Raw genomic sequence first — 20001 nt, 5'->3', positions numbered from 1 at the left:
GATACGTAAGCACAAAGGATTTCTTTCTTGTGAAAAGGACCATCAGTGATTACATCATGAATCCTGGCACTATGAGACAACATATACTGCCCACCTGTTGTACCGATCTCAGTGTGAAGAATTATCCAAAAAAAGGTGCCCAGATATAGTGATGGGATGAACAAGAGACAGATGGGTGCAAAGAGGCAGTTGTAGGAGATACAAAAAAGTGGAGAGTTTGGGGAGATGGCGAAGACTGAGAACCAAGCGACAATCAGGGATTTCTAGGGGGATGGGAAGGAAAATGAGGGATTTTGACCAGAGAGAAGTCAGCAGTTTAACATGGAGGAAGAGGGACATTACCTTCTGCCAAAAGGCTGATGGAATGAAACTATCACAAGGATGTGCAGGGTGACATTTTTTGTTGACTTTTACCCACAAATTTGAACTTGAGGTTCAAAGCAAGTCTGAAGTCTCCCTTCTCCAAAATTAGAAAACAAGTTTTACCAACACAGAATTTATGCACTAACACCCAATGTTAAAACATACAAGACCTTTTGAATATCCTTCCCGTCCCCTCCCAAATGTCTGCCAACTGTTTTACTGCTGTCATTTTGTACACAGCTGGACATATGCTGAGATCCCCCCACCCAATCCCCATTGAAGTACAGAAGACCTACAGAGCAAAACTTGAATGAACTCAAAGGAACTAAGCTGACAGACTTTTATAGTAGCACTTCCATTCACAACTTCAAACCAGGCACTAGTTTATCAGTAATTTCATGCACATTGTCAACTCCAACTGTTCTTTAGTTCGGTGTGCAGTGTCATGGACCCAGTGCCTTCTAGTCTTGATAGCTTTGTGGCACTCTATTCAATCATACATCTAACACTCAACAGAGCCCAACCCTTGACCTTGATTATATCCAGCCAGGGTAGCGTGTGGTGACTTGCAAGCATATATGGAAGCCTGACCTCTAGCGACAGTACCGCAAGACTACCGCTAGAGCTGAAGGGAACCATTTTAATGCAGGCAGCCACTTGGGGCATGGGCAAGAGGGGATTACTCCTGCTTAGGATACCCCCTACACCCACTAGACCACTAGGGAAACAGGTAGGCCCCAAGGGGGAGGGGGGTGACATTGGCAGGGTGTTTGAAAGAAAGAAAGGCACTTAGGCAGGTGCAAGCTGACATTCAGCCAAGACACTCATAAGTATCTTTATGTGAGTCCCAGCTAAAAATCTGCTAAGACTCGCATAAGTTCAGGTAGCCAGTCACAGTCTGGTCAGACCTGGATATTAAATGGTGCCAGGGCATGGCCTAGCACCGAATCTGGGTCTAAATTAGCCGGCGACGCTCAGTATTTAAAAATATATTGATCACCACCACCTGAATATTGATTGGTAACATTCCTAAACAGACAGTGATAGTGTTACCTGTGCTCCTACAGAGGTATACAGAGAGGAATTCAATATTTTGTAAATTACTGTCTGTACTTTTTACTTTAACCCCTATAACGTATTACTTTGTGACACATAACACAATAGTTGCGTCAATTCAGTTACTTGAATCTGAAACCTATTCATGTTCATCTGCATTTCACACCTAATCTAAAATGTCATTTCCCTTGAAAAATAGGGGCAACAAGCGAGGTTGGCTTAGCCAATAAGCTAGTCACTGTTGAAAATAATTCACATAAAATAGACACTTTTTACTTGAAATCAAGGCAAGAGCAGAAAGTCAGGCACATAGCTTCAAACATGAACACTTCAGTTTGGTACACTGAGCAGTAAGCTAAAATGATATGTAAATTTGAAGTGCGCAGAACTTGTGCGCTAATCAGCCAAGCAAACAAACAGCATGCACTGAGGGCAGCTAGTACCGTACACATGCCTGAGCAAATCCCCCCCCCAAAATGTGTCGGCACACATCTTTGCATTTCGTGAAATGTTATTAAATACTGGCATCACAAAATTTCATGATGATGTTTATACACAGAACATTCCGGTACATGAGCAAACACAATTCTTTTCTGCTCGGACCGGTGTGTAGAACCATCACCTCCCATTTTTGACTTAAAAGCTGTGGGAACTGTTTTGTTGGCAACAAAACAGAAACTGGCATTAAATCTTCACAGACAGTACAGTATAAGAATGAGCCAACCCTTCTACACCTCCTCAGACCTGGTGTTTTCTTGCGTTGTGTTCGCCTTAAAAGTCTTCCACATACGTCTCTGCATTGGGAACAAAGAGCTAATAGCCTCATTACCATTCATTTGGATATGCTGTGTGCTGGTGTCTTCATGTGAGGTTTTGTACAGGTTAATGTCTGTGTAAAACCCTTTTCTGCCATCACGCAACCAGAAACTTGTGAGCAGACATCCCGCTACCATCTGCATTAGCTTTCTGCACTGTTCCCAGAGTAAGACACCTAGTCCCAGGGTGAACACAAGCAAAATCGGTTAACAGCTTTCTGCTGACAAACTAACATTCCCATGCGTGCCAAGAAAAGCAGCATTAGGCATTTTTGTTCCTTTCAAGAAGGCAAAAGCAAGGTAAGGACTGTTATACACTGCCAAGTTTCTTGTTCTAAGGCCAGCTGTGAAGATACAGACCAAAAGGGTGAACTCCAATAACATACTGTACTCTACGACTCGGTACAGTTTCATCTATCACTCTACACTGAAACAACTGGACAGAAGTGTTTTAGCCGGGAAGCAAACAAGTATTCAGTGTTGGCTAGCACAATTATTGATGTCCAGAGCCTCCCTGGCAGCATGCCCCTCCTCCACTGTAGTGTCAGTAAATATTTAGCATGGCCCCAAGCAGCATTTCTACAGAGAACGTTCTTTCAGCTAAGTTATTCCTGCAGGCCTCAGCTTTTGCTCTCTTTCCTTCAAACTGACAAACAAGAAAACCTGGGTAATAATAATAATAAAATAAAGTCTAGCATGTCTCCTCCCTATTTAGTGAAGGGCACAAACTTTTCATTGACAGCACTTTGGTTTAATTTGATTTACAGGTCTGCTAGGCAAGCTAATCGCATGATCCACGTGTACAGCGCATTCTCCTAAGCTTTACATTACAACATTTTTTTCAGGGGAGCAGGCAGCAAGTTGTAGTCAACCAGAGAGCACACACATCTTGTCTATGTTACCATCCACAGTGCAGACAGTGTGCTGCAGACCGCATGTTTCTGGTGTGGCAGGAGCACAGAGTCCACTTTCTAATGTCGGAAACATTCCAGCCACAACTGGAGTACAGTGCACAGCCCAGGCAACTCACCCGGAGGGAACTGGTTTAATGATAAATTAGAACTATTCCAGTTTCAACTAGAAACCTAGCTGTATCTACCCTAAAAAAAAAAACAAAAAACTGCTTCTTTGGCAATAAAAACCGTAAGATGGGCACCTGCTTAGGCAAGAAAATACAACCTGACCAGCTCAGATATTAAAATATTCCCTGATGTTCATCAGTTGCCATGACATCAAGCTGCCCAGCAAAATTCCTCTATTAGGAACTAAAATGAGCATAGTTGACAATATTCACCTCCCATCTCTGAAAAAGGACAGATGCCTACAGGAAAGAGTGTTGTCAAAAATGAGATTCCGCCCCTTGATATCTTTTATGCTTTCTCAGCATCTTGTTGGTTAAGATACAACACATCTTCTTACTTAAAGAAAACTTCTGAAGTCCTATTTCTAAAACACTAGAGAGAAAGCCAATAAGCCGCTCCCAAAAAAAACATTTTTGGCACAAAGTGGACAAAGCCACTGCAGCTCCTCTGCCTCAGGTACAAACTTAACCCCCTCCCCCCTTTTTACAAAGCCAAGTTAGTAGCTGTCGCAATGCCAACACAGCCCATTCACTTTGAATGGGCTATGTCGGAATTACCGCATCGGCAGATACTAGCGTGGCTTTGTAAAGGGGGGGGGGGGGGGGTGGAGTTAGATTGTAAGCCTTCTGAGGCCAGAGAAAGTACCTAGTGTACCTCAACGTATGCCACTTTGATAGCGCCTGCAAGCCCAAAAGCTAAGAAATTTGAATGTTAAAAACCTCCCAGTGAGCCACAAGTCACACTTTACTTATCCAACACAGATTTGGAACACCTATGGCTCCTGGCCACGGTGCCAGTGGGGAAGGACATGAGACAGATTGAGAAATATAGGATTAACTAAAAAGCATACAAACGCATGCTTTCTTCTTTTAAGCATGTGCAGGAGAGGCTTTACTGTTTTACTAAGTGAGGCGAAGTTTTGCGCTTACTGTGCATCAGATAGAAAAATTAACTCTGCGCTCAATGCAAAGCCTGGAGCTAACACTGAAGGCAATATGTAAGTGTACCAAATTAGCAAATAAACACTCCTTAGGGTAGAGTTAGATGCAATGCTAAACTGCAAAAGTGACAGTGCGTGGTGGAGTACCACATGCCAAATGCAATACGCAGTCCACGCCCGTCCTCAGTCAATACAGAATTAATGACTGATGCTAATGGGCTCTAATTTGTATTTGAGAATGACCTGCCTGCGAGCAATTCTATAAAGAGCCACACCCAAATCCTCTAACGCGAAACCCAAAAGGAGGCATGGCAACAGGAGGGGAATGGATGAGTCTGGGGCAGTCCAAATAATGAAAAAGTTGTAATGCATTCCAACAGTAGATGTTGATCAATTTCACCCAAATCGTGGAAAAACCTGCATGGGTCGTAATCCTACAAGTGAGGAACGACCTTACTTATCACAAACGGCATGCCTGTACCATAACATAACACTGTATATTAAAGGCAAGAAACTGGCAAAAGAATCAGTTGGACTGCTAGATGACCGAGGGATAAAAGGGGCACTCAGGGAAGACAAAGCCATAGTGCAGAGATTAAATGAATTCTTTGCTTTAGTCTTCACCGAGGAAGATTTGGGAGAGATACCGGTGCCAGAAATGGTATTCAAAGCTGATGAGAAACTGAATGAAATCGCTATAAACATGAAGATGTAATTCAGCAATCTGACAAACTGAAGAGTAGCAAATCGCCTGGACCGGATGGAATTCATCCCAGAGTACTGATAGAACTGAAAAATGAACTTGCAGAACTATTGTAATATCTTTAAAATCAAGCATAATTGGAGGGTGGCCAATGTAACGACGATTCTTAAAAAAAGGTTATAGAGGTGATCGATCCGGGAAATTATAGAATGGTAAGCCTTACGTCAGTGCCGGGCAAAATGGTAGAGATTGTTATAAAGAACAAAGTTACAGAGCATATTTCTAAAGTATGGATTTAGTGAAGGAAAATCTTGACTCACCAATCTACTACATTTCTTTCAAGGGGTGAAAAAATGTGTGGATAAAGGTGAGACAGTTGATATTGTGTATCTGGATTTTCAAAACGTATATGACAAATGAAAGTCTCCTGAGGAAATTGGAAAGTCATGTTATAGGAGGTAATGTTCTATTGTGGATTAAAAACTGGCTAAAAGAGAGAAAGCAGAGAGGAGGGTTAAACGGTCAGTATTCTCAGTGGAGGACAGATAGTGCGGTTCCCCAGGGATCTTTGCTGGGACAACTGCTTTTTAACATATTTATAAATGATTTAGAGATGGGAGTAACTAGTGAGATAATTACATTTGCTGACAACACAAAGTTATTCAAAGTTGTTAAATCACAAAAGGATTGTGAAAATTTACAGGAGGACCTTTCGAAACTGGGCATCCAAATGGCAGATTTCATTTAAAAGTGATGCATGTGGGAAAGAGGAATCCAAATTATAGTTATGTGACGCAAGGTTCAACATTAGGAGTCACTGACCAAGAAAGGGATCTAGGTGTCATCATCGATGATACGTTGAAACCCTGTGCTTAGTGTGCGGCGGGTGGCGGCTAAGAAAGCAAATAAAATGTTAGGTACTGTTACTTTCCTAACAAAGTAATGGAAAACAAAAATGAGGACATTATAATGCCTTTATATCATTCCATGGTGCGACCGCACCTCGAATACTGTGCTACAATTATGGTCACTGCATCTCAAAAAAGATATTAGTAGAATTAGAATAGGTACAGAGAAGGGCGATGAAAATGATAAGGGGGAATGGGACAACTTCCCTATGAGGAAAGGCTAAAGCAGATAGGGTTCTTCAGCTTGGAGAAAAGACGGCTGAGGGGAGATATGATAGATGTCTATAAAGTAATGAGTGTAGTGGAATGGGTAGATGTGAATCATTTATTTACTCTTTCCAAAAATACCAGGAGTAGGGGGCACGCAATGAAGCTACAAAATTAGTAAATTTAAAACAAATTAGAGAAAATATTTCTTCACTCAGCTTGTAATTAAACTCTGGAATTCGTTGCCAGAGAATGTGGTAAAAGCAGTTAGCTTAGCAGGGTTTAAAAAAAAGGTTTGGATAGCTTCCCAAAAGAAAAGCCATTATTAAGATAGCCTTGGGGAAAATCCACTGCTTATTTCTAGGATAACCAGCATAAAAAGAACTGTACTGTTTTGGGATCTTGCCAGGTACTTTTAACCTGGATTGGCCACTGTTGAAAACAGGATGCTGGGCTTGATGGATCTTCGGTCCATCCCAGTATGGCAACACTTATGTACCTCTGTTATAAACTGAGCACACAGTTCTCCTCCTCATGGCCCCCTTATTTATTGCTTCTTGTTGGTGCTGAAAAGAGAAGCAGGAGCACATCTGGATCCCTGAGGGCCATTACAACTAATGTTTTAAGTTTATTAAAGTTTGAAATACCATATATTGTAATAAATCTATGTGGTTTACAGGAATGATCCTTGCCTGTAAGCCAGAATATATTGGATATGATCTCACTGTCAAATTTACAGCCAGTGCTCATCTTAAATTGCTTGAAGTTTGCCAGAATATCTCCTTCTAGAGATCATATTTTGTGATATGTGTAGGTAACATATCAAAGTACACTTGGAAGTTAATCAAGCCAGTGGCACCCAAGACTGACTATTTCTATCTACATCTTTTTTTTTTTTTCTAATCTTAGGTTGCGTCTCTTGGTGCTCGAGGAACTTCCCCAAAGTCACTTGGAGCCCCTGCTTCTATTAGTGATGCCCTTACCTTACCTCCCCTTTGCCTCCACATCCTCTTTCCTAGAATCAAACTTTCCAATAATTGTAATGTGAATGGCCTTTCATGTTTGACCCCTTTTATTAGCCTATTCTTCCAGGTCTGTAGGTGAGCACATATTTTCTACATTAATAACAATGTTCAAAAAGCAGAATGAGTAGGTGATTGGTGAGAAACTGGAATGTAGAACGGGGCAAGCAATGGAGTCTGCATGAAAGAGGCATGAGCTGTGGCAAGGCAGGTCAGTTACAAAGACAATCCAGATAGGTGTGTCAAGAGTCCTTCTGCTGTTCCTGTCCTCCTCCGTTCTCACTTCCACTCCACCCACTCCTGCATTTATTTATTTATTTAGATTTTGCTCACATCTTTTTCAGGAGTAGCTCAAGGTGAGTTACATTCAGGTACACTGGATATTTCTCTGTCCCAGGAGGGCTCACAATCTAAGTTTGTAACTGAGGCAATAGAGGGTTAAGTGACTTCCCCAAGATCACAAGGAGCAGCAGCAGGATTTGAACCGGCCACCTCTGGATTGCAAGACCAGTGCTCTAACCACTAGGCCACTGCTCCACAATGCATCTTTTGGTCTTAGCAAGCATGCACTAAGTTATGGATGAAAGACAGCACCCCATGCTATTCCCTCCGACGTTCGTAGAAAAGTGCATTTCACAAGGGTACCCTTACCGCCAGAAGCCTTGCGCCAGCACGGAGCTGGCGTTAGGGTGTCTCAGGTCCTCTTGTTCTTCAACCAAGCAACTGCATGGCTGGTACACAGCAAATGAGGCGCTGGAAGGAGGATCGAGACAGCCACAGAAAATAGGAATACCCTCCAAAGACACTCTCTGTTGTTTGCAGCACCCCTGTGGCAGCATTATCCCCCCACTCTGCTGGCTCCATTCCTGTCCTAGCTTCACCAGTCCCTGCACGGCGACTTCTCGGGGTTCAGGAAGAGGCTCCAGGGCTTCTCCATGACTTCAGCACTGCAGATCCTTCAGCAGCTTCTCGTACTGCAGATCTTTCAGCCGCTTCTCTCCCTGCCCCCGCCCAATCGTGGATGTTTCTCCTCCTGTGAGCATGGTCAAAGCACAATCCTCCCCCTTAACGTCCTACGCTTCATGCTAAGCGCACCTAAATTAGATCACCATTAGCGTTGAACATTGGGAAGTTGTTTTGCCATGCTGTTCCATACAGCACTGGAGTTCTGAGCATCAGGACCCTAGCGTACTTATATGCGTGAACGGGGCCTTTAATTTGCAGTTTTGCACATAAGTGTCTCGTACACTTAGGCATAAACTTCTAGAATTGCCCCGTTAACATTTTATCAGATGCTCCTTCTGGGACTGGTTTAGAGTGGATAGCTTTTTATTCTATTTGGCCATAGTGTGCACGCTAAGCTATAATGCAGAGACCCCACAGGGTTCAAGCTAATCTCTCATTAGAATTATCATCTTAATAAGGCTGGGGGAGAGAAGGAAAGCCATTCTCCCTCATTAAACATTAGTAGTGAATCAGTTGTAAAAGACTTGAAGAAAGGTCTAGCACAGTATGAGGCATATTTTCAAAGCACTTTGGGAGGCTAAGTTCCATAGGTTTCTATGGAACTTTGGGAGGCTAAGTGCTTTGAAAATATGCCTCTATGCGTCCTGAGGGTTCATTCCTCCAGCTATACAAATACCAGATAATTCAGAAAGAATGGATTTTGAATGAAAGAGTAGACTATGCAAGCCAGTTCTTTATAAAGAACACATTTATATTTTAGCAAACAGAGCAACATACAAAAAGCCAGTGCTTGTCCATGGGATCAGTAGTATGAATCTTGCTACTAATTTGGGATTCTGTAGAGTACTTGTGACCTGGATTGGCCTCATCTCACCCTTGTTGATGTCACTTCTTCTTTCGTCTATGGTGGGATGTGGCCGAGGGAAGCCACGTGGCCGGAGCAGACAGTGGATATGAATCGCTGCTACTGCTCATTGTGAAGTAGAATGGGGAAAGAGGGGGTTTTTTTTGGGGTGGGGGGGCAGTGGGAGGGGCGTTGCCAGACACTGGATCTGGGATAGAGGAGATCAAGAGAGATATAGGACAAAGGGGGGGGAGGGGTTGGAAGGGCCCACCCATGTTAACTGTGGGCCCACCCAACTTGGCTGGTCTGGCTATACCACTAAGGGAATTCTGTGCCACTGTGGATTGCTAAATTTGTGCAGAATTCTGCAGAGGCAGTAGAAGCAGTAGTGGTTTTCTTCTTCACCCCCTCAAAACAAAACATTGCAAACTTAGTCTATCCCCCCCCCCCAACCCAATAAACCGTTTCTAATATTTTCCCTTATCCCCCAGAACCTAATCTGCAAAAACTAACCAGGAGGAAAGCAACTGTATGTCAGACCACATTCTCCTCCATCGCTTGAGACAACTGCAGTATCTAAACCACAAAAGACCCTGTAGAGCTAAACCACAAAAGACCCTGTAGAGCCCCTGCAGTTTAAGTACTGCAGGTCAATCCCAAGAGATGGAGGAGGATGTGGCCTGATATACAGCTGCTTCCTTCCTCACCAGCTTTTACAGATTAGGTTCCGAAGCCAAGGGAGAATATTAGAAACAATTTATCTTGTGGCAGGTGTGGGGGTTGGGATAGAAGGGCTAAGCATGTGGGGCCGTACGGGGTGGGAGAGAGTTGGGGGTCTCACTAGAAAACAGGTAGAAGAAAGGAAATGGGGGGGGGGGGGGGGGGGTCTCCACCCTGAAAAGAGTGACAGAAAAAAAACAGAGTTTAACCTGTAGAGGGAGATAGATAAAGCCTAAGGAGGAAAAGTGAGACTGCTTGGGGGGGGGGGGGGGGGGGGTGGCGAGGTGGTTTAGCTTCAGCAGGAAGAAAGCTAGGGAGCTGTCAGACCTGAGGCAGGGAATATCCAGGCCTATATGAAGGGGGAATTCTACACACACAAAACACAAATTTCTAAATGAAAAATGCAGAATTCTGGAGAAAATTTGAGAATTCTGCAAGAGTATATTCCAAAATAGGAGTGGCCTAGTGGTTAGGGTGGTGGACTTTGGTCCTGGGGAACTGAGTTTGATTCCCACTTCAGGCACAGGCAGCTCCTTGTGACTCTGGGCAAGTCACTTAACCCTCCATTGCCCCAAGTACAAATAAGTACCTGTATACAATATGTAAGCCGCATTGAGCCTGCCATGAGTGGGAAAGCGCGGGGTACAAATGTAACAAAAAAAATAAAAAATAAAGAAAACCATTTCCACAAAAGTGTTTTAATGTGGCACTATATACTCAAACACATTTTAGTACTATTAAATCAACTAAGCCCTGGTTCTAGATTTTACACCTTGCACTTGGTACATCACAGTTTCTATACCATCTCCAAGCAAAATTTTAAATCATTCACAGACCTAATGACTTCTCTGTTATAATAACGAGTACAGAAGTTGTATAATTTAACTTTGGTTCATCCCAAAGTCTGACTTCATGCTAACTGAAACAGGAACAAATATGACCCAGGCAAGACCTTGCTTTCCAGATAAAATAAGAGCAGAGTCTGTGTAAAAACAAAATCCATGTGGTATTGTTGCACAATTGATGAGCCCACTTATTTTTACATCTAAAGTTGAAACTGCTGCATCTTTAGCCTTTCTGGGCTAAGTATCACCTGGATTTGGCAGCGAACTGCAAGAAAATCATGTAGTTTTGCTGGCACTGCCGTCAATGGGTTTGCCGATATTTTTACAGCACTAGGGTTTCCTTCAGCACAGCAAGCTGTCCAACAATGTCCACGTAATGGGCCATAATCCTCCTCCATATGTGGATACCTGGGGTAACGGGTAGTTTTTGAGTTTACAGAGAACTTGGCTTACCTCAAAAAGATGTCCTTTGACCTCTTTCCCACCCCCCCCCCCCCCCAACACATTATTGCATTCAAAATCCAAGGTAAAAAGAAAAAAAAAGTAGAGAGAAGAAATCAGGGCCTGTTTGATGGACATGACAGAAAGTTACAATCTAAATACATAAAAGATACAGGTATATAGGATGGAATTTCAGAAGAGTGGAGTTCACAGAATTGGAGGCAAACATTCTGCTTCCTGTCGCTTGTATTCACTCACAAGATCAGGTAGTGTAGGGCAAAGGCAATGGCAACCCTACGAGTGCATGTATTTGGAAAGGGCGCTGAATGCCACACCACAAAAGCAGCTTTCGTAAGGTGAAAAGTTGTAAAAACTGTTGAGAACACGGCGAATCTTGAACCACATGCGACTGTACAGCAAAAGCACTCCCCTCCCCTACACACACAAAACAGAGCAGCTGAATTTGTCCTGTTATACTTGGAAATGGCGTACTATCGAGGAACAGCATTTGCTTCCATGAACAACAAAATCAAGCTTCATTTGCATGCAAAGGGAATTGTGCGCTACAATTCATGTCTTCTCGGGCTCTCAATCCCAACTTCATCGCTATTACGTGCTTTAGATGCGTCATTCCCTAGCTGAAGGGCAAATATTTTTTCCTATTTTGTTTAGGCTGCAAGGCAGATGGTCTGCAGTCATTAGCCTATTGTCAACAGCAAGGCTATTGCTTGTCATGGCAGGTGCACGGCCCTGGGGCTGCCATCTGCCAGGAAGGAAGTGTTCTTGTCTAGGATATGGGACACGCTGACAGCTAATGTAAACAAACCAGTGAATCATTCCTCAAAACAAAACAAAAAAAAGAGGCCTGTTAGAGGCTTCCTAGATATAATACACAATCTTTACTTTACATTTACAAAATACTTCCGAAGGTACACACCCCTCATTATGAAAAACCTGTACAGCTTCATCAGTTCTGAATGAGAGTATTTTACAAGACTGATTAATATTACAGTGCTAGCAAGCAAATGATTATTAAAAAAAAAAAAAAAAACCAGGATTACGGTAATCTGGGAACTAAGAGGCACTGGAACAACCATAGATTTCCTATGTAACTGCACCAATTTCAAAACTAAACAAATCATTAACTAAGTTAATGACCCAAGATTAGCAATCATCCCCTACAAAGAGTCATACATTGCACTTCTAAGTATCTTCAAAATACAAAGAAAAAGGTTGGTGATTCTAAGCAGGTTTTCGGCTCCAAGTAGAATAGCCCAATATGTTTGCCAATAAATGTGGCTATAGTTTTGATTTGGTTAACTAATAAAGGGCCCTGTTTACTAAGATGCGTTAGCGTTTTTAGCGCTTGCTAACGCTAGAGACACCCATAGGAAAATATGGGCATCTCTAGCATTAACACGTGCTAATTTTTAGCGTGCGAATTTGTAAACAGGGCCCAAAAAGACTAAGGTCAAACGCCTTTCAATGTTTGCCTCTTGACTAAGGCTGTCAACCGAATCTAGATTCGCAGAACAAAAAGGTGAATGAAATCAGGATATGGTGATATAGTTTACCCATTAAAGAAAAATATTTTCCAGTTTCAATGTTTCATTTTGTTTTCTTACTTAAGTGTAGCTATCTTAAAAAGGCATCAAGCAATCAGAAGCAATCGACTTAAAACGTTTCCTTTGCCCTGGGCAACCACTGTTCTGGTTCACTTTAAAACAAACCCGCCATTCACCTTTGTCTATAACAATTTATCTTAAATGACTGAAGGTATCCTTGGCAACCATGGAACACACACACACACAGCATTCTAAAATAAACTAACAGGAAATAGATCCATTTGTTACAGGGATGTCAGACTTTTTTCAATCCTGGATTATTTCCAAAGGAATTACAAATAACGTTTGAAACAAACAAAAACGTCTTATTGGCTTGACTTGAACTTCAGAAATCTGGTGCACATTTGGCTTTTGCCATGCAAGCAGCTCCACAGACCTTGTCCTAGCACAGAAAACCTTTGTACCTAACACGTTCCACGTTGTATGGTATTATCCTAACCGACAGTACGAAGGATCAAAACAAGACTGAGTGGGTACAACTTCCAGTTGGACACATTTTTTCAGCAAATGCATAGAGGTAGATTTTCAGCTGGCAACGGGGGGGGGGGGGGGGGGGGGGGGGGGGGGGGGGGGTTAGCTGCTGCCAGATTTATTCCCAGGAATTCAACGCAGGCCAGGCACTGGCACTGAATATCCATGTTTATGTGGCCGGCTATTCAGCATTTAGCCACCCAAACAATACCACTTAAGGTGTGAGCAAAATGGAAATAATAAAATAAAACAATTTAACCTGCCAGAAGCCATTTCTGGCCAGTTAATGCTTTGACGGTCAACCCATAGATAAATGATCAAGACACAGAAAAGCAGAGTTAAAACTGAAACCCTTTACAAGGTAACTTTTTAAAATCTTCTTTTTAACTAAATGGATACAGCTATGCAAAGTTAAAGCCATACATCAAAGCCACTTGTAGTACACTGAAGGAATACTACATCAAGAAGCTCCATCAACCACAGGAATTAACTGAGGGAATCCCAGTCAAGCTGGCCTTGAAAAACATTAAGCATTTAATAAAACATTAACCACACCTGAACTTTCACATGGAGTTTACAGCTGTGTCCATGACAAAAGGCATAAATGTTTACCTTCTTTATGTAAGTGAACATCATGTGTTTACCATTCATTCACTACATTAACTACTGCTCTTCAGGGCAGCTAAGGAGAAAAACAAAAACTGAAACCCATTATTGGTAAAGATTCTCACTTCCTGCATCTGCTTTTAAGGCCAGGCAAAAGGACCAACTTTAGTGCCAGTATTATCCAGTTTTAACCAAACCAGCACAGTCTCATCCTGCCCCCCAAATCAGGCCAGAATAATTCATGCTCAGCAGAAAAGTTAAGGTCACTCTGTTTAGTCTATACTGTATGGTCCTGTACAATATCATCTGGAGACTCAAAGACATACATAAATAGAGTCTGGTGTCTCCCAGTTTACAGGACTTTCTCCCTGCCATTCCCATCACAGGTTAAAAGTCTGAACTGAAAAGTCATTTGTCCCAGATGTTCTAAATTACTACTGCCTTAAGCACATCAGTTTCAGAACCGGTCTTGTTATATTCACTTAAAAACCAGTAAACGTACTAAAAACACTGATGTTCTAAAATTCTGAACATCGTCATGACCAGGGATTCTGAGAAGACAAATTGGGTTTCAGATAAAATGGAAAAGCCCAAATGGAAACTGCAAGCATCCTAATTTTAAACAGAAGGCGAACTGTTAATTAAATTACGTGTGTAAATTACCTATTCCGTTGAAAGATCACTTTAGTGGTAGCCTTGCTCTAAGCTTGGGGAGGTTTTAAGCCTATGTTAAAGCAATTTCCACCGAGTGGCCTTGATGATCCTGTCCATCAAACTGCAAGAAAGTAAATGAATGAGTCTAATTATACCTCCTTCAAGCTGCGTTTAATTTGTCATGCTGTTTTTAATCAGCGCTGGATTTATATGTGCCCTAACATACCACAGAAACTAACAAAGAGATCCAGATTCCCGGCTGCTCAAATCCTGATCTTATCTGTTATCCCGGACGTATTTTCTGCCCGAATCTAAAGATCAAGCAGGTCTATCCTACAAATCCAACTGGGATCTTTTTTGGTCTTAAGGGTTCCCTGTTGCAGTTGAAAAGCAAGTGGTCCTTTTGATCTCCACTGCAGAAAGACTTTTTTCCTTTCCTGTTTCTTCCAAGTAAAGCTTTTCACTAGTAGACAGTCCGAACCATAAATGCTAACGCTTTGGGTGTTTGCGCACCTCTAATATTGCACAAACCCTACTGCATTCAGGGCTACAACGCCTGCACGGAGCTTAGCGCCCCCAACTGGTTTAAGTTGGCCCCTGTGCTGAATAAGTTATAGAAAGAGATGGGACTTCCACATGGGCACTGAAAATGTCCCCCCCCCCCCCCCCCAAAAGGCAGGTCCTCTAGTCTATTCACCAACTACCACGGGGAAATCACCAGCTTGAGTGCGCTGTGTTTGTGACCCATCACAAAATCTCATGGGGGGGGGGGGGGCACATGTCCATAAAATAATCCAATATTCCACCCCTAGTCACTCCCAGTACAGCACAGCCATCTTATTGCTTTTCCTCCCCTCCCACTCACTGCAGCATCTGTCCAGCTTTCTGGCATTGCCATTTACCCTTGTGGCTCTCCTGAGCCCAGTGTGGTCACTCTACCAGAATTTTCTGAAGCCACCACGGAGATAGCTGGGCACAAGATCTACTACGGTGTAAACCACCACCAGCAGAATGGGTATCTTTAAAGGCTTAGTTCATTGCTCAACTGATTTTCTGAATGACAAATGCCAGTACTGCAGCTCGCTGCGCACTGATTACTGCCAATAAATACACCCACGCTAGCAAGCTAAAAAAAATGTTTAAAAAATAACTGTATCTGATTTATTCTGAATAGATCACATGCAGAAGAAATTTTTTTTTTAAAATGTTAGAAGAATTGCAAGAGAAATAAGAGCCAAAGTATGATAGGACTAATACCACTAGTTTAAGGCAGAGAGGAAAGGAGTTCCCTGCTTCTTCACATTTGAGCAATCAATGAAAATTAAGAACAACAACAGTAACTATCATGATTCAGTCTCATCCCTTTCAGAAAAAATAAATAAATAAATCAAAACCTTGAGCGGGGTTTGTGTTAAACATGTGAGTGCATCAATGGCACATCTGGATTACATCCACACGTGTGTATGATCTTTAAGAAGCATACACACTCGAGCACCTAGATAACTGATGGTGGAGAAAATCAAGTTTCAAATTAAGACACTGTTAAAAGAGTCACTGACCTTTGACAGCCGTGGCAAAGTCCATGTGGGCGTAGCTGCCCAGGTCGAAGGCATTCCTACCCTTGGCAATCAGGCTCTCGTCCATGGCGATGTAGTTGAGGCCGTTTTGGAAGCCGGCCGAGGTGTGGCGGCACATGGGGCTGGCAAGGAGCTTCGGTGGCTGCTGCTGCTGTTCTTCCACCGCGTCTGGCCCTTCGCTTTTCCTGAGTGAGACGTTCTCCACGGACGCCGAGTTGTGCCTCTTGGGGTTGTGTGCAAAGGACGGCGACACAGGGGTCACAGTGGTGGTGGAGGAAAAGGTTTCTGAGCTATGGCGCCGGCGGCCCTGAGGGTCCACACGGATCACTTTAGCTCCACGGTTGGGGTCAGGCGGCGGAGGTCCAGGCAAGGTGAAGGCCTCGGCGCCACCCGAGAGTTGATCAATGAGAGTCAGTCGCTTGAGGCCCGATGTTGGGCTGGTCACCTGGCTGCCATCTGGCTTTTGGACAATGGGCTGCGGCGGGGTGGCAGAGGCGCTAAATGTCATCTCTGTGTAGTCACTCTCAACTGGCCCAGGAGCCACCACTTGTAGAAAGGAGTGGCCTGGGGCAGGGGACACGGTTTCCAGGGAGCCCTTGGGTGATTGCGAGCCAAAGTCCAGATTCATGTAGTCGGAGAGAGGAGACTGACGCCGCCCAGGACCAGAGCCCACTGACGAAACCGGGCTGTCAGCAGACAGTGAGGGTGGTGAGTAGCGCAGGTGCCCCTGGCCAAAGTCGATGTTGATGTACTCGCCGGGGCTGTCGGGCTCAGGTGGCAGCGGCTGCTCGTTCATGCTTGGTAGAGTCCTGATCGTGTCCAGCTGCAGGCGGGAGGGCCGGGGTGCTCGAGCCCGCTGGAAGGAAGCAGCATCAGGGGAAGGCACGGGCTGATGGGGCAGCTCGGTGGCAATCCGCTGCCCCAGAGAGTTCATGAAGACATACTGATCCGAGTCACCGTTGCGGGATGCCAGGACCTGGGCGTAGAAGCAGGTAGGGGAGAGCTTGGGTGGCTCCGAGAAGTAGTCAGGCGGCGTGAGTGAGGCACAGTGGTCATTGGGGGACATGTTCATGTAGTCTCCATTGGAGCTCTCCACAGAAAGCTTGGAGCTGCACCACATGCGCATGTAGCCGTTGTCCTCTGGGGAGCTGCCTGCTGGCGAGGCACTCTTGTAGCCATTTATAGGTGGGGGTTGCTGCTGCTGCGGTACATGAGCGCAGGGTCGCGGGTGCAGAATGAGTTTGGGTGCCGAAACACTGGTGGGGCTCATGGGCACGTAGTCCTCACCTCTGCTGATCATGCTGCCACTGCTAGCAGGGAGTGCCACTCCGGGGGTCATGGGCATGTAGCCATTGTCTCCGCCACTGCTGGAGCCAATCTCTACATCACCATAGTCTTCAGGATACGGGTGGTAGGCGAGCTTGGGTGAGGCAGCATAGGAGGAGAGGCGGCCCAGGGTGGCCTCATCTAGGGAAGCTGAGGACACCTGTGGGGGTACTCTCTGCCGGGCAGGAGTGGTGAGAGAGTATGTGCGCTTCCGGTGACCCTTCTCCATCTCATCATCTCGGGGGATAATCCGACAGCCCCGCAGCGGCATCTGCCTCTCCATGATCATATAGCCATACAGCTCCCGGCCACCAGGTGGTGGCGTCTCGGCGGCGCTCAACTCGGGGGTGGCACTCCGTGGTCCTGGGCTGGAGCCGTACTCATCTAAGGAGAGGAAACCGCCATCACTGGGTGACACGGAAGCACTGCAGCTGAAGGGCCTTGGCAAGGGGTCCGAGGCTGAGCCGTGGCCACTGCTTGATGACAGACTGATGGGGCTGCTGGCAGGCGGCGGTGACTGCGACATGGGCATAGACATGGAGCGGCTATGCGGCAGCGGCACCAACACAATCTTGCCATGGCGACCACCCATGGTGTTTGAGCGGCTCAGCTGTGCGGTCCTCAGGGTGCTGGGGCTAAGGGGACTACCAGCCACAGCAGCCGCTCGGCCGTCGCCCTCACTGGCTGTGCGATTGCGGCAAGAGATGAACTTGCTAGCTGGGGAGGTGGAAGTGGTGTTGATGTCATTGCGAGCCCTGCGGGGCAGACCAGTCTGGCTGGGGGGTGGGTGATTGAGGTGGTGGTGGCGGCGACTGCTGGGCACCGTGATGGGGTTGGAGCCCGAGGACTGGCTCTTGCTGCGTGGCCGGAACTCAGCCAGCTCCTTCATCGCCTTCATGGCCTCCAGGATCGTTTCGTGGATGTTCTGCGCCACCACAGAGTCATCAGCCTGCATCCAGAGCTCTCCGGGTCCTGTGGCTGCCGAACGGCCCACTTCGATAAAGAAGAAACTGTCCGAGTGGCCGCATCGCCTAATGTTCATGAGCTGCAGGGTGACGGAGGGCACCTCGGAGTTCAGCTTGACGAAGCCGATGGTGCGGGCCGAGAGGCAGAGCCGATACACTCCAGTTAAGTTTTTGCTCTGCCCTAGTCCTTTGGGCTTCAGGGTCACCTGCCAGACCTCCCGGTAGGTGGCGCTCGCTGGCGTGATCAGCCCGTAGTTGAGGTCGTCGCCGGCACCAACAGAGAGACTGCAGGAGGAGGCGGCAGATGAGGAGGAGCAGGGGGTGGCGGCCAGGCAGCCCCCGACCGGGAGGGAGCAGTTGGAGCCGCAGTTGTTGCTCAGCAGGTCGGTGAGCGCTTGGTACCAGCTTTCCTGCTCCTGCTCGTTGTCAGCGGCCACGGCAAAGTACTCGTCCTTGGTGTAGAGGGCGATCAGGTACTTGTGCTTGGCGTCCGCCCGCTTGTTAATGTTGAGGCAGGAGTCGAGCGCGATTACCCTCTTGGCCGCCCCCGCCTTGTTCTTCCACTTCTTCTCGCTCTCGTAGTACTCGAGCCTGGCCGGGTAACCGTCCCCGGGCTCCCGCAGCACGAAGAAGCGCTTGTGGCCGTGCTTGTGTTTGCGCAGGTAGCCGCACTTCTTTACGCTGCTGCTGTTGTTGTTATTGTTGTGGTTCAGGTTAGCACTGCCCCCAGGGGGGCTCAGGGGCAGCACCGGCAGCAGCAGCCCAGTGGTCTGCGGACTCGCCATTCTAATTTCTTGTTCCTCCAACTTCTTGCTGTCGTTCTGCTTTTATCCGAAATTTCACTTTGGGTAAAGTTTTGGATTTTTTTTCTTCCTCCCGCTCTTCTCTTCACCTTTTTAAATGGGGGGCAAGATCCAGATAGGTAGCTGGAGAACACCCGGTGCCGAAAGCAATCTCTTTCACATCGGCGTCCCGTTCTTTCGCTGTCTCTGGCACGCGGCGTTGCTTGCAGCAGATCGCATCTTCTCTTGGATGCTGTCAGCCTGCTGCGGACTGCAGTTTAACAGTAAATAACACATCGCTCGGAGTGACTGAACTAAAGAGCAAAACAACACGTGACGTAGCCAGTTACCGAGGGAAGCGAGTGAGGGAGGAGGAGAAAAGGAGGGGGGAACCGGGGAAAAGAAGGAGAGAGGGCGCGAGCGCAGGCGGGCCACGAGCAGGGGAGGGGGCAAGGAAAGCACACCAGCTGTCCCCACCACCGCGGATTGGTCACCACGCAGAAACGGACGGCGAAGGGAGCCATTGGTAGAGGAGGATTCCCCGTACAGGGCGGGGAAGAGTGGAGGTTTTAGTAACTTTCCCGCCCCTCCTCCTCCTTTTTCACATCTCCAGTGCTGAGTTCCACCCTCCTCCCCCAGAAGGAAAGGCAGTGGCCTGGGAGAGCAAATGAGCGAAGAGCTGCTTCGATTCCTACCGAGCGGGGCTTGTTTTTCCATTGTCTTACGTACGCGCAGTGATGATAACAAAAGTAGAGAGGGAACATTTGTGAAAACACGTTTGTAACCCTAGTGTGTTTAAATTTAGTGAATTGCCATTTTCCATATAAATCCTATTTTGTATCTATAAACTGCAAGAAATAAAAAGCAGTGTGTGTGTGTAAAATACACTCACACAGCTATACAATCTCGCTTTTCTTTCTTGGCAGTGTATAGATATATATATATTTATATTTTAAGAAGATAACAATAGTATTTAAAAGTGCATCAGCAATTAAGTAACGAATTAAGGGGAGAGAAAAAAATAACCCAGCCTTGAACCCGCCCCCTTTTTATGCAACGTGGTTCTTACTACAGTGTTTGGAA

At 45.6% G+C, this 20001-nt stretch overlaps 1 protein-coding gene across 2 annotated transcripts in view; it reads right to left on the bottom strand.

The window, feature by feature from the left end:
- Nucleotides 1–19278, bottom strand: part of IRS2 (insulin receptor substrate 2) — a 28261-nt gene extending 8983 nt beyond the window's left edge. The window contains exons 1-2 of one of the 2 annotated variants that reach the window (XR_003941964.1): nt 15828–19278; nt 14278–14389 (exon numbers count right to left, since the gene is read on the bottom strand). Coding sequence is in view for 1 of the 2 variants with exons in the window: in XM_030201565.1 (XP_030057425.1) it covers nt 15828–18921 (3094 nt within the window). In the remaining variant the exon portion in view is untranslated. The remainder of the gene's footprint in view (nt 1–14277; nt 14390–15827) is intronic. The other variant, XM_030201565.1, reaches the window with a different exon arrangement.
- Nucleotides 19279–20001: the final 723 nt, after the last annotated feature.

This window comes from Microcaecilia unicolor, chromosome 4, assembly GCF_901765095.1.
Source record: "Microcaecilia unicolor chromosome 4, aMicUni1.1, whole genome shotgun sequence".
Classification (NCBI taxonomy): Eukaryota; Metazoa; Chordata; class Amphibia; order Gymnophiona; family Siphonopidae; genus Microcaecilia; species Microcaecilia unicolor.
Note: the sequence above shows the minus strand (reverse complement) of the source record. Positions and strands in the feature narration are given on the sequence as shown.